Here is a 12500-nt window from a genome sequence, read left to right as displayed (position 1 = left end):
AATAAAAAAGAAAGTAAAACAATATAAAAACAGTTACATAGAAACTAGTAATGAATGAAAATTAGTAACATTTACTGTTAAAGGTTAGTACTATTAGTGAATTAACACATTATTATGCCTAATTTGGACAACCATGTATGGTGAAGATAAGGTACTTTTTAAAAAAAATAAATAAAATAAGATAACTAAATTAAAAACATTTTCTTGAATAAAAAAGAAAGTACAACAATATAAAAACAGTTACATAGAAACTAGTAATTAATGAAAATTAGTAAAATTAAGTGTTAAAGGTTAGTACTATTAGTGGACCAGCAGCACGCACAATCATGTGTGCTTACGGACTGTATCCCTTGCAGACTGTATTGATATATATTGATATATAATATAGGAACCAGAATATTGATAACAGAAAGATATGGGGGGAGGGAGGTTTTTTGGGTTGGTGCACTAATTGTAAGTGTATCTTGTGTTTTTTATGTTGATTTAATTTTTAAAAAATAAAATAAAATAAAAATAAAAATAAAAAACGATACCGATAATTTCCGATATTACATTTTAACGCATTTATCAGCCGATATTATCGGCCGATAAATTATCGGACATCCCTACTTTTGATATAGTTTTGTCACACTTGCTTTTTTTTTGGTGACTTTTTATTTTGTATTGTTTTGCATCTGATCAAGCCCTGTGACTTTCTTTTTCTTTTTTTAAGTGTGAACGGTGGGGAGAGGTCCTCGGGAGGTGATCTTGTGATCACTTCCTGAGGATCCTTGATGCCAAGAAATATTAATCCATCTTACTATGGTCTGGATAGCCTGCTGGTCCTGAGCCGGAGCGGGATGGATGGATATATATATATACAATATCTGGGTATTTTTTCTAATAATGTTTATACTGTAAACCTTGAGTAGTGCACGTCTCTCCTCAAGTGTGCATGAGTGGATGTGTGCCTGTATGAAGGGTTTGAGTGAGCAAAGTATGACTGTTAAATGTGATTTTAACTGTAAAACTCAATAAAATATATTTGAAAAAAAAAAAAAAAAAAAAGAAGAGACATGAGAGAGGAAGTACCATGACAGGGCTGGGAAGAAGCGGCTCGCTGGAGAAAGAAGATGATGAAGCAAGTGGGGAGAAAAAGACGTCAGGATAGCAAGGAATGGAAAAAAAAGAAGAATTAGAAAGTAGACAGTTGGTGAAAGTGGCAGCATTTTAGGAGGAAAACCTTGAAAAATGGAGTTTTCTTTAACCACCTGGTATCTTCAGGCTGAGGTCACAGACGCTGCCCACGCTCGCGACGGGCGCCGCCCTCTGTTTGCGGGTGATGCTCTCCCGGATGCGGCCCTCCCCCGTCACCGGCACTGTGAACGGACTTCCTGTTGCCCCAAAACGCACACCCAACACGGTTTAGATCACCTTGGTGGCGGCCATGTCGGCGATGCTTCCTTCCTACCTGGGATGTGCTGCTCAGAGAAGCGGATGGAGACGATGTAGTTCCCGGGCTCGGTGGGGCAGTAAGTGACCCGGCACGTCCCGTCCTCGTTGTCCTCGGTCTGGATGTCCACCTTACTGGGACCCTCGATGGCCAGAGCCAGCCCGCCGTAGCCTACAACGACAAGGAGCCCCTTACTTCACTAAACCAGGGGTCACCAACCTTTTTGAAACCAATGACTTTAAAATATTTTCTTGGATTTTCAAATTCTATTTGAGTTTTGTCTCTCTTAGAATTAAAAATGTCTAGCAAAGCGAGACCAGCTTGCTGGTAAATAAATACAATTTAAAAAATAGAGGCAGCTCACTGGTAAGTGCTGCTATTTGAGCTATTTTTAGAACAGGCCAGCGGGCTACTCATCTGGTCCTTATGGCACCGCGTTGGTGACCCCTGCACTAAACAAATGGACTCTAAGGCGCACTTAAAAACCTTTCATTATCTCAAAAATGGACAATTCGCCTTATAACCCGGTGCGCCTAGTACGTGTTGATTCTGGTTGTGCTTACCGACCTCCAAGCAATTTTATTTGGTACATGGTGTAATAAGTGTGACCAGTAGATGGCAGTCACACATAAGAGATACGTGTTGTAGAGGATGCATAAGAGTTATTTCTCTATTCATAGCCATGTTTGAGCAGCTAGTACTTTTCTTTTGTTCCTTCTACCAGTTTCTTTAGACCAGGGGTCACCAACACGGTGCCCGCGGGCACCAGGTAGCCCAAAAGGACCAGATGAGTAGCCCGCTGGCCTGTTCTAAAAATAGCTCAAATAGCAGCACTTACCAGTGAGCTGCCTCTATTTTTTAAATTGTATTTATTTACTAGCAAGCTGGTCTCGCTTTGCCCGACATTTTTAATTCTAAGAGAGACAAAACTCAAATAGAATTGGAAAATCCAAGAAAATATTTTAAAGACTTGGTCTTCACTTGTTTAAATAAATTAATTAATTTTGTTACTTTGCTTCTTATAACTTTCAGAAAGGAAATTTTAGAGAAAAAAATACAACATTAAAAATAATTTTAGGATTTTTAAACACATATACCTTTTTACCTTTTAAATTCCTTCCTCTTCTTTCCTGACAATTTAAATCAATGTTCAAGTAAATGTATTTTTTTTATTGTAAAGAATAATAAATACATTTTAATTTAATTCTTCATTTTAGCTTCTGTTTTTTCGACGAAAAATATTTGTGAAATATTTCTTCAAACTTATTATGATTAAAATTCAAAAAAATTATTCTGGCAAATCTAGAAAATCTGTAGAATCAAATTTAAATCTTATTTCAAAGTCTTTTGAATTTCTTTTGAAATTTTTGTTCTGGAAAATCTAGAAGAAATAATGATTTGTCTTTGTTAGAAATATAGCTTGGTCCAATTTGTTATATATTCTAACAAAGTGCAGATTGGATTTTAACCTATTTAAAACATGTCATCAAAATTCTAAAATTAATCTTAATCAGGAAAAATTACTAATGATGTTCCATAAATTCTTTTTTTAATTTTTTCAAAAAGATTCGAATTAGCTAGTTTTTCTCCTCTTTTTTTCGGTTGAATTTTGAATTTTAAAGAGTCAAAATTGAAGATAAACTGTTTCAAAATGTAATTGTCATTTTTTTCGCGTTTCTGCTCTTTTAAACCGTTCAATTAAGTGTAAATATCATTAATTATTAATAATAACATAGAGTTAAAGGTAAATTGAGCAAATTGGCTATTTCTGGCAATTTATTTAAGTGTGTATCAAACTGGTAGCCCTTCGCATTAATCAGTACCCAAGAAGTAGCTCTTGCTTTCAAAAAGGTTGGTGACCCCTGCTTTAGACATTTCAGATGCCTGGTTAGTGTCTTCACCCTTGGAATGTGAAATACAACACCCATTCCCTTATCAGTGTTGCGAGGGGGAGAGACGGGAGTTTTCTTTGTGTGCAAAGGAGTCGGTTTTTCCGTTGGAATGCCAGATCAACTAGAGTAGCCGATATATGAATGTATTGATTAAGTTGATCCCCTGAAATTTCAGTAAAACTTGAAAATATTCCAATTCTGTCTTGATGGTCCTTCTTACTCAGCATTTGTCATCGAAAGAACTTGGGATTGACCAGTAACTTAGATTTCCTGGTTGGAAGAGCTGGTCCGACGCAACAATGTACACTGCAATATGATGGCAGTCACACATAAGAGATATGTGTGGACTGCAATATTAAAGGTACCAATGATTGTCACACACAAACTAGGTGTGGCGAAATTACCCTCTGAATTTGACCCATCACCCTTGATCACCCCTTGGGAGGTGAGGGGAGCAGTGAGCAGCAGCGGTGGCCGCGCCCGGGAATCATTTTTGGTGATTTTAACCCCCAATTCCAACCCTTGATGCTGAGTGCCAAGCAGGGAGGTAATGGCTCCCATTTTTATAGTCTTTGGTATGACTCGGCCGGGGTTTGAACTCACAACCTACCAATCTCAGGGTGGACACTCTAACCTGAGTAGGTTATATACATTATATATATATAATATGATGGCAGTCACACATAAGAGATACGTGTGGACTGCAATATTAAAAGTACCAATGGTAGGATAGATGCGTAGCGTCATGTTTGTAGCGCAATCCAAGATCATTTATTAATAGTGTCTACTTATTTAGCCATTAGAGACATAATATTTGTCATCTGTGCCAACATTAGAGTGGACATCATGTCAGTTTGACGCTATATGTGCTAGTCCTCATGGGAAATGTGGTCTTCTTCTGGCAAAACACTACCACTTTGGTCCATTAGTGCCATTAAAATCAACCAGAACTGAAAGATCTTAAGTGGGGCTTTAAAGGCCTACTGAAAGCCACTACTAGCGACCACGCAGTCTGATAGTTTATATATCAACGATGAAATCTTAACATTGCAACACATGCCAATACGGCCGGGTTAACTTATAAAAGGCAATTTTAAACTTCCCAGGAAACTTCCGCTTGAAAACGTCGCGGTATGATGACGTATGCGCGTGACGTCACGAGGTCAAGGGAAGTGTTCGGACCCAATTCAAATACCTCTGTTTTCTTCGACAAAATTCCACAGTATTCTGGACATCTGTGTTGGTGAATCTTTTGCATTTTGTTTAATGGACAATGGAGGCTGCAAATAAGAAAGTTGTAGGTGCGATCGGTGGAGCGGCGGACTACAGCAACACCAACACCAGGAGGTTGTGTTGTGTTTTGAGCAGGATAGCAGACGCACTACAGTGAGTAAGCCCGCCGCCGCATCTAAGTTAGCTTCTGTTTTTTTAGCTTCGCCAAGCTGAATATTATTAATCGTGTATTTACATGTTCATGGTTTAATAGTATTTTTGATCTTCTGTCTATCCATCCAGTCAGGGTTTTTTTTAATTTAGTTTCTATCTGCATTTGAGACTGCTATGCTATCACGTTGGCTACGTTAGCTTCTATTTTTTTTAGCTTCGCAAAGCTGAATATTATTAATCGTGTATTTACATGTTCATGGTTTAATAGTATTTTTGATCTTCTGTCTATCCAACCAGTCAGGTTTTTTTTTAATTTAGTTTCTATCTGCATTTGAGACTGCTATGCTATCACGTTGGCTACGTAGCTAGGTTAGCTTCTATTTTTTTAGCTTCGAAAAGCTGAATATTATTAATCGTGTATTTACATGTTCATGGTTTAATAGTATTTTTGATGTTCTTTCTATCCATCCAGTCAGGGTTTTTAAAAAATTTAGTTTCTATCTGCATTTGAGACTGCTATGCTATCACGTTGGCTACGTAGCTAGGTTAGCTTCTATTTTTTTTAGCTTCGCAAAGCTGAATATTATTAATCGTGTATTTACATGTTCATGGTTTAATAGTATTTACGATGTTCTTTCTATCCATCCAGTCGGGTTTTTTTAAAATTTAGTTTCTATCTGCATTTGACACTGCTATGCTATCACGTTGGCTACGTAGCTAGGTTAGCTTCTATTTTTTTAGCTTCGAAAAGCTGAATATTATTAACCGCGTATTTACATGTTCATGGTTTAATAGTATTTTTGATCTTCTTTCTATCCATCCAGTCAGGTTTTTTTTAAATTTAGTTTCTATCTGCATTTGAGACTGCTATGCTATCACGTTGGCTACGTAGCTAGGTTAGCTTCTATTTTTTTAGCTTCGAAAAGCTGAATATTATTAGTCGTGTATTTACATGTTCATGGTTTAATAGTATTATTGATCTTCTGTCTATCCATCCAGTCAGGGTTTTTTTAAATTTAGTTTCTATCTGCATTTGAGACTGCTATGCTATCACGTTGGCTACGTAGCTAGGTTAGCTTCTATTTTTTTAGCTTCGCCAAGCTGAATATTATTAATCGTGTATTTACATGTTCAGTCACTGTGAATGTCCATTTCGCGTTCTCGACTCTCATTTTCAAGAGGATATAGTATCCGAGGTGGTTTAAAATACAAATCCGTGATCCACAATAGAAAAAGGAGAGAGTGTGGAATCCAATGAGCCAGCTTGTACCTAAGTTACGGTCAGAGCGAAAAAAGATGCGTCCTGCACTGCAGTCTAGTCCTTCACTGTAACGTTCCTCATCCACGAATCTTTCATCCTCGCTCAAATTAATGGGGTAATCGTCACTTTCTCGGTCCGAATCTCTCTCGCTCCATTGTAAACAACGGGGAATTGTGAGGAATACTAGCTCCTGTGACGTCACGCTACTTCCGCTACAGGCAAGGCTTTTTTTTATCAGCGAGCAAAAGTTGCGAACTTTATCGTCGATTTTCTCTACTAAATCCTTTCAGCAAAAATATGGCAATATCGCGAAATGATCAAGTATGACACATAGAATGGATCTGCTATTCCCGTTTAAATAAAAAAATGTCATTTCAGTAGGCCTTTAAATGGAGAAAAAAATGATAATATGAGCCTTTTAATGCACTTTATAATCCGGTGCGCCTTTTGTATTAAAAATAGACCTGAATAGACCCGCTCATAGACAGTATGGTGTGCCCTATGGTCGGTACTTACCGGCCTCTCGCGTGTCCACGACAAAGCTGGTATCGTTGAAAGTGGCGCCCCCTACAAGGCCGTCGCCGTGAGCTTTGACCCGGCCGGCGTCGCCGATCTCCGACTGCACGATCACGATGGAGATGGGGCTGTTGGGCACGTGGCGGCCGTTCTTCGTGATGCTGACGCGGTGCTCGCCCACCTCCCTGGGGATGAAGGAGATACCTGGAAGGGGAGAACAGCAAAGGTGAGCGTGCGGATCGCAGGGCACGTGAAAAACGTGAGCGCGTTACCGATGTGGTTGTTGGACATCCTCTTCAGCAGGCAGGGCTCCTCGCGGCCCGACGGCGCCATGATGGTGGCGTTCAGCAGACTGAGGTCCGTCTCGTTGATGTCCAGGAAGAAATCGGCCGCCGAGCCCAGTTTGACCTGAGAGCGACGTTGTTTGTCCTCTGTGACGCACACAAAATACACACTTGTGTTGACGAGCGACACTTACACTGCAAAAAGTGAAGACTAAGTAAGATGAAATATCTCAAATAAGGGTGATATTTGCTTATTTTCTGTCTGATAAGATCATTCTTCTCACTAAGCAGATTTTATGTTAGAGTGTTTTACTTCTTTTATGTGTTTTGGTTAGAGATGTCCTATAATATCGGCCTGCCGATATTATCGGCCGATAAATGCTTTAAAATGTAATATCGGAAATTATCGGTATCGGCTTTTTTATTATCGGTATCGTTTTTATTTTTTTTTGTTTTTTTTATTTTTATTAAATAAACATAAAAAACACAAGATACACTTACAATTAGTGCACCAACCCAAAAAACCTCCCTCCCCCATTTACACTCATTCACACAAAAGGGTTGTTTCTTTCTGTTATTAATATTCTGCTTCCTACATTATATATCAATATATATCAATACAGTCTGCAAGGGATACAGTCCGTAAGCACACATGATTGTGCGTGCTGCTGCTCCACTAATAGTACTAACCTTTAACAGTTAATTTTACTCATTTTCATTCATTACTAGTTTCTATGTAACTGTTTTTATATTGTTTTACTTTCTTTTGTATTCAAGAAAATGTTTTTAATCTATTTCTTATTTTATTTTATTTTTTTTTAAAAACAACCTTATCTTCACCATACCTGGTTGTCCAAATTAGGCATAATAATGTGTTAATTCCACGACTGTATATATCGGTATCGGTTGATATCGGTAATTAAAGAGTTGGACAATATCGGAATATCGGATATCGGCAAAAAGCCATTATCGGACATCCCTAGTTTTGGTCCTAAATGATGTCAGTAAGATATTACAGCTTGTTGCTGAGATTTGATGAGCTATATTGAGTAAAACATGCTTGAAACTAGAATATCAAGTGTTGCAAAGCTGTGTCATCAACACTCACAAGTATAAAACTACTTTTTTAAAGTCATCATTTCTTATTTCAAGCATGAAATTAAAAAAAAATCATGACTTTGACACAATTGTGTCTCATAATCAGGGGCGTCACTAGCTTCTAAGGACAGGTGGGGCTTAGCCCCCAGGAGATGCACAGGATGCGAGCGAACGTAGCGCACGAGCACAAAACTTCACAACCCAGTGGGTTTATTTTCAATGTGTGTTCAGTACAACAACAAACATGGTGACATTTTGTTTACAGCATCAACAAGAAACAATGACTTGCATGATCCTTCAAGATACACTGAAACACAATGAAAGTCATGGCATTAGCCTCTATGTTATTACTTCACAACATAGAGGCTAATGACACCACTTTAGCTCACAATACAATAATTGTTTGTTCCCAAATATTTTGAAGTTGCACAGATTACATTTTGGGCACATATGTGACTAAAATGGTTGTAAATTCAAGCCCTGGAAATATTACTTAATTACTTGAATTAAAGTAATATCTGGATCGGGATAATTTGGCTTGTATATAATATATTTATATATATATATTATGGCAAGCTGTTAAGGAAATTAAATATATACTGTATGGAAGTCTGAATAGAAATGAGAAACTTTTATATATACTGTAAATAAGAAAGACTTAGAGTCCGTCTGCTGATCTGAAAAAGAGCCAAAGCTGTCAAAGAGCTGAGTGACCATCTTCAAAGTGCAATGCTGAAACAAATAATGCAAACAATAACATGTAACTTCCAGGCCTTGAGATTAACGTAGTCCCGTCATCCCGTAAAAAAAATGCACGGGACGAAATGAAATGCTCCCCGGGACGAAGGCTTTCAACCATTTTTTTTCTTTTTCTTTTTCGTTTTATGTATTTATTCATTTTACATTTTATATTAAATGTCTTGGTTTTTCCACCCTCTGAAAATCCTATTCAATTTTTAACAAGCCATCCTATAATAATACAACAGCTATTAATGTAACAATACAATAAAACAAATATATTTAATGATGTTTTTTTCATTATTTTAACAATAGGCTAATGTATATTACTTTATATAGATTCTACAAGAAACACAAAACTTTAAAACAAAATTATTTACAATTGCAGACACAAGGTTCTTGTTCTGCAGTGCTGTGTGCTAATGTGCTTCGTACACCTGCAGGACCGCAAGCAAGGTCGCAGAGAAAATGCGGACTGGATTTTGAGTGATGTGGGCATTTTCTATATGAACAAGTCCATGGACCGCAAGCAAGGTCGCAGATAAAATGCGGACTGGATTTTGAGTGATGTGGGCATTTTCTATATGAACAAGTGGAATGGATTGGATAGCGACACACTAAAGGGGCTCTCTACCTTACACTATGAAGTGAGGGGAAACTGAGTGAATAATGACAGGTTATATAATTATTTATTCAAACTCATATTCGGGCCACTTTATAATGAATATGTCGGCATGTATTTGTAAAAAAATAAATAAAAAAAAATAAAAAAATTTTTTGGTTTTTTTTAAACACCAAATTATTTAGCGGGGCTTAAGAACATTTTAGGGGGGCTTGAGCCCCCCTAAAAAAGGCCTAACAACGCCAAATAATTAAAACAGATGACAGCCAAATGGACTTTGCTGTTTTATTTTCAATGAAACAATAGAAAATATGTACTCGTATAGTAGTACAGTTGGCACAGTACAGTAAACTGACAGTTAATATTTAAACATGTGACATTTCAAACAATTTTGAACAGAAATAGTTCATGCACATTCAGATAAATTCCTCAAAATTACAAAAGAAATGTTTTGCCAGGGCTGTATATATGCACACTAATGACTGAAAGAGCACGCACTTGGCGCGATGATGTCATGTTATCCATGGAAAAATGCATTTTTAGACAATATGATTTGCCTGAGCGGCTAGGAGACCCCGAGAGTAACAAGCGCTTGCCTTGTTGCCTTTCCATTAAGAACAATAAATTAGTTTTTAGTATAAGTTTGCTGGTTTGCGCATATCATTATGTCAAAATAATGGCACTAGCATTTACTTAATTTAAGGATATTTTTCAACATATTGAGCAAAACGGTCTCTTTTTTTTTCCTACCAAGAAAAGTGCACTTGTTATTAGTGAGAATATACTTATTTGAAGGTATTTTTGGGTTCATTAAAGTTAGCTCATTTTACTTGTTTTGGAAAGTCTTGACAAGCCACATTTTCTTGTTCTATTGGCAGATCATTTTTGCTTAGTTCAAGTAAAATACCCCTCATTTTAGTAAAAAATTTTCTTGTTTTTGAACACTGACTTTTTGCAGTGTAGATGAGTTTATTGGGACACAATGGCGGTGTAAGGCTGTACTCACACTAGGCTAACTCTACCATTCCTGTACCAAAACTCCCACATTCAGTGGTTTGAAGTCGACGTCGACGCATATTTCATGATTAGTATTTGCAGTAAAAGTTGAAAAAGGCACAGTGGTTGAAAAACACTGCTGGAAAATACATTGGAAAAATGGCGCCCTCTAGGCATCTGTGCAAAGAACCCCTTTAAGCCTGCCAAAAATCCAAACTTTGTGTAAATATATAGACAAATGGTAGAGACTTCTTTTATTTCATCTTCATGTCATCCATCCATCCATCTTCTACCGCTTTGTTATTTGTTTGAATGGCGGAACATAAAACTCTGCAAGCGTTGTAGCTTGTCGGGCGAAAACAAACCAAAACGACGCCGGGAAAGAAGGACAAAAACTGGATTTCCCGGCCGAAAATGGAAGTTTCGGAAGTCAAGCAGAAGAGATATACGGTAGTATTAGGGCTGCACGATTATCGTATTTTTCAAAGTATAAGTCGCTCCGCGGTATAAGTCGCACCGGCCGAAAATGCATGATAAAGAAGGAAAAAATATATAAGTCGCACTGGAGTATAAGTCGCATTTTTTGGGGAAATGTATTTGATAAAAGCCAACAGCAAGAATAGACATTTGAAAGGCAATTTAAAATGTCTAAAGAATAGTGAACAACAGGCTGAATAAGTGTACGTTATATGAGGCATAAATAACCAACTGGTATGTTAACGTAACATATTATGGTAAGAGTCATTCAAATAACTATAACATATAGAACATGCTATACGTTTACCAAACAATCTGTCACTCCTAATCGCTAAATCCCATGAAATCTTATACGTCTAGTCTCTTACGTGAATGACATCAATAATATTATTTGATATTTTACGCTAATGTGTTAATTATTTCACACATAAGTCGCTCCTGAGTATAAGTCGCACCCCCGGCCAAACTATGAAAAAAACTGCCACTTATAGTCCGAAAAATACGGTAATCGAAATCAAAATCGACATTGAGGTTTTTAGTAGTGCAGTAAATAATCGCAAGAGGCGGAGGTTGTTTTTTTTTCCCCTTCGCCGTCACCGGCATTTGAGTGATAGGACAAGTTCGCCAATCAGAATTGTTGAGCCTCGCGTTTGCCTCTCGCTTCAAGCGGGGAGAAAGACGTCTTACATCGCTCTCAGCGCGTTTATTTAACAGTGGAACTTACTGAACGGAGTAACCCCTCTCATTCACAATCTTTGTCTCGGCGGAGACTAGAGTGGAGCGACACGCTCGCCAGTGAAAAGTACCGCAAAGTAACACAAATTAGAAGGAAAGGAGAAGATTGCGAAGCCGAATGCTTCAAATCGGACGGGCAACCCCAAAAGGGACAAGCGGTAGAAAATGGATGGATGGAATATGTGCCCATCAACACGGACGAAGGAGCGAGAACGCCGTGATCACATGATGGCAATAAACAAAAAGACAATGTCCGACCTCATTTTTAGAAAATGTAAAAATAAAGGGAATTTAAGATATTCAATATTTATTCATGATACATTTTAGCTTACAGAAATGAGTCAATTTTATTATTGTTTAATTATTTATTTAAGATATTTACCTTCCAATGACAGTACAATAGTAAACAATTCTCCAGTAATGAAAAATAAAAGTTGACATTCTTTTATAATGAATACTTGCATTAATAATATATATGAAAATGACATTACATTATAAACACTGTATACTTTTTATCGGTTATTTATTCAGTTTAACGAGCAAAATGGAGACAAAAGCTGCGAGTCTGTCTGCATGAAAAAAAATTTTTTTTAAATAAAATTATTGCATATTGTTTTAAAGTGTGCACTGCAAAAAGTCAGTGTTCAAAAACAAGAAAAAAAAATCAGGGGTATTTTATTTGAACTAAGCCAAATTATCTGCCAATAGAACAAGAAAATTTGGCTTGTCAAGACTTTCCAAAACAAGTAAAATTAAAGCTGCAAGCAGCGTTGGACGGGTCCGCATTTTGGCAGGTGCTAGTCCTAGGTGTCCCAATACTTTTGTCCAGTGGTAGTCCTGAGTGAGACCTACATAGAGGTTTTTGTTTCATGTCTCTAAGACGTTCCTACCGGAAGTTACAAGCAGTTTTGTCTGAGTTTTCCTCTGAGGAGCAGTTTTTTTCTGTTTTTTTCAAAAATTATGTAGAGCACAATTTTGAGTTTTGGGGTTCGGTTTTTTATTAGATCGCAATTTCCAACTGTCCCAATGTGTGTAAGAAGTTTGGTGAGTTTTGAAGTATTTT

General features: G+C 37.3%; 1 protein-coding gene and 1 pseudogene across 1 annotated transcript in view; both read right to left on the bottom strand.

Moving 5' to 3' along the window:
* Positions 1 to 12500, bottom strand: part of LOC133643511 (filamin-B-like) — a 23912-nt pseudogene that overhangs the window by 9842 nt on the left and 1570 nt on the right.
* Positions 11331 to 12500, bottom strand: part of LOC133643336 (protein MTSS 1-like) — a 117480-nt gene continuing 116310 nt past the window's right edge. Inside the window, exon 15 of the mRNA XM_062037823.1 lies at positions 11331 to 11362. Within this exon, the coding sequence (XP_061893807.1) occupies positions 11331 to 11362 (32 nt within the window). The remainder of the gene's footprint in view (positions 11363 to 12500) is intronic.

The sequence above is a fragment of the Entelurus aequoreus genome, linkage group LG26 (assembly GCF_033978785.1).
Source record: "Entelurus aequoreus isolate RoL-2023_Sb linkage group LG26, RoL_Eaeq_v1.1, whole genome shotgun sequence".
Taxonomy (NCBI): Eukaryota; Metazoa; Chordata; class Actinopteri; order Syngnathiformes; family Syngnathidae; genus Entelurus; species Entelurus aequoreus.
The sequence above is the reverse complement of the archived record's forward strand: the minus strand, read 5'-3'. Positions and strand labels throughout refer to the sequence as shown.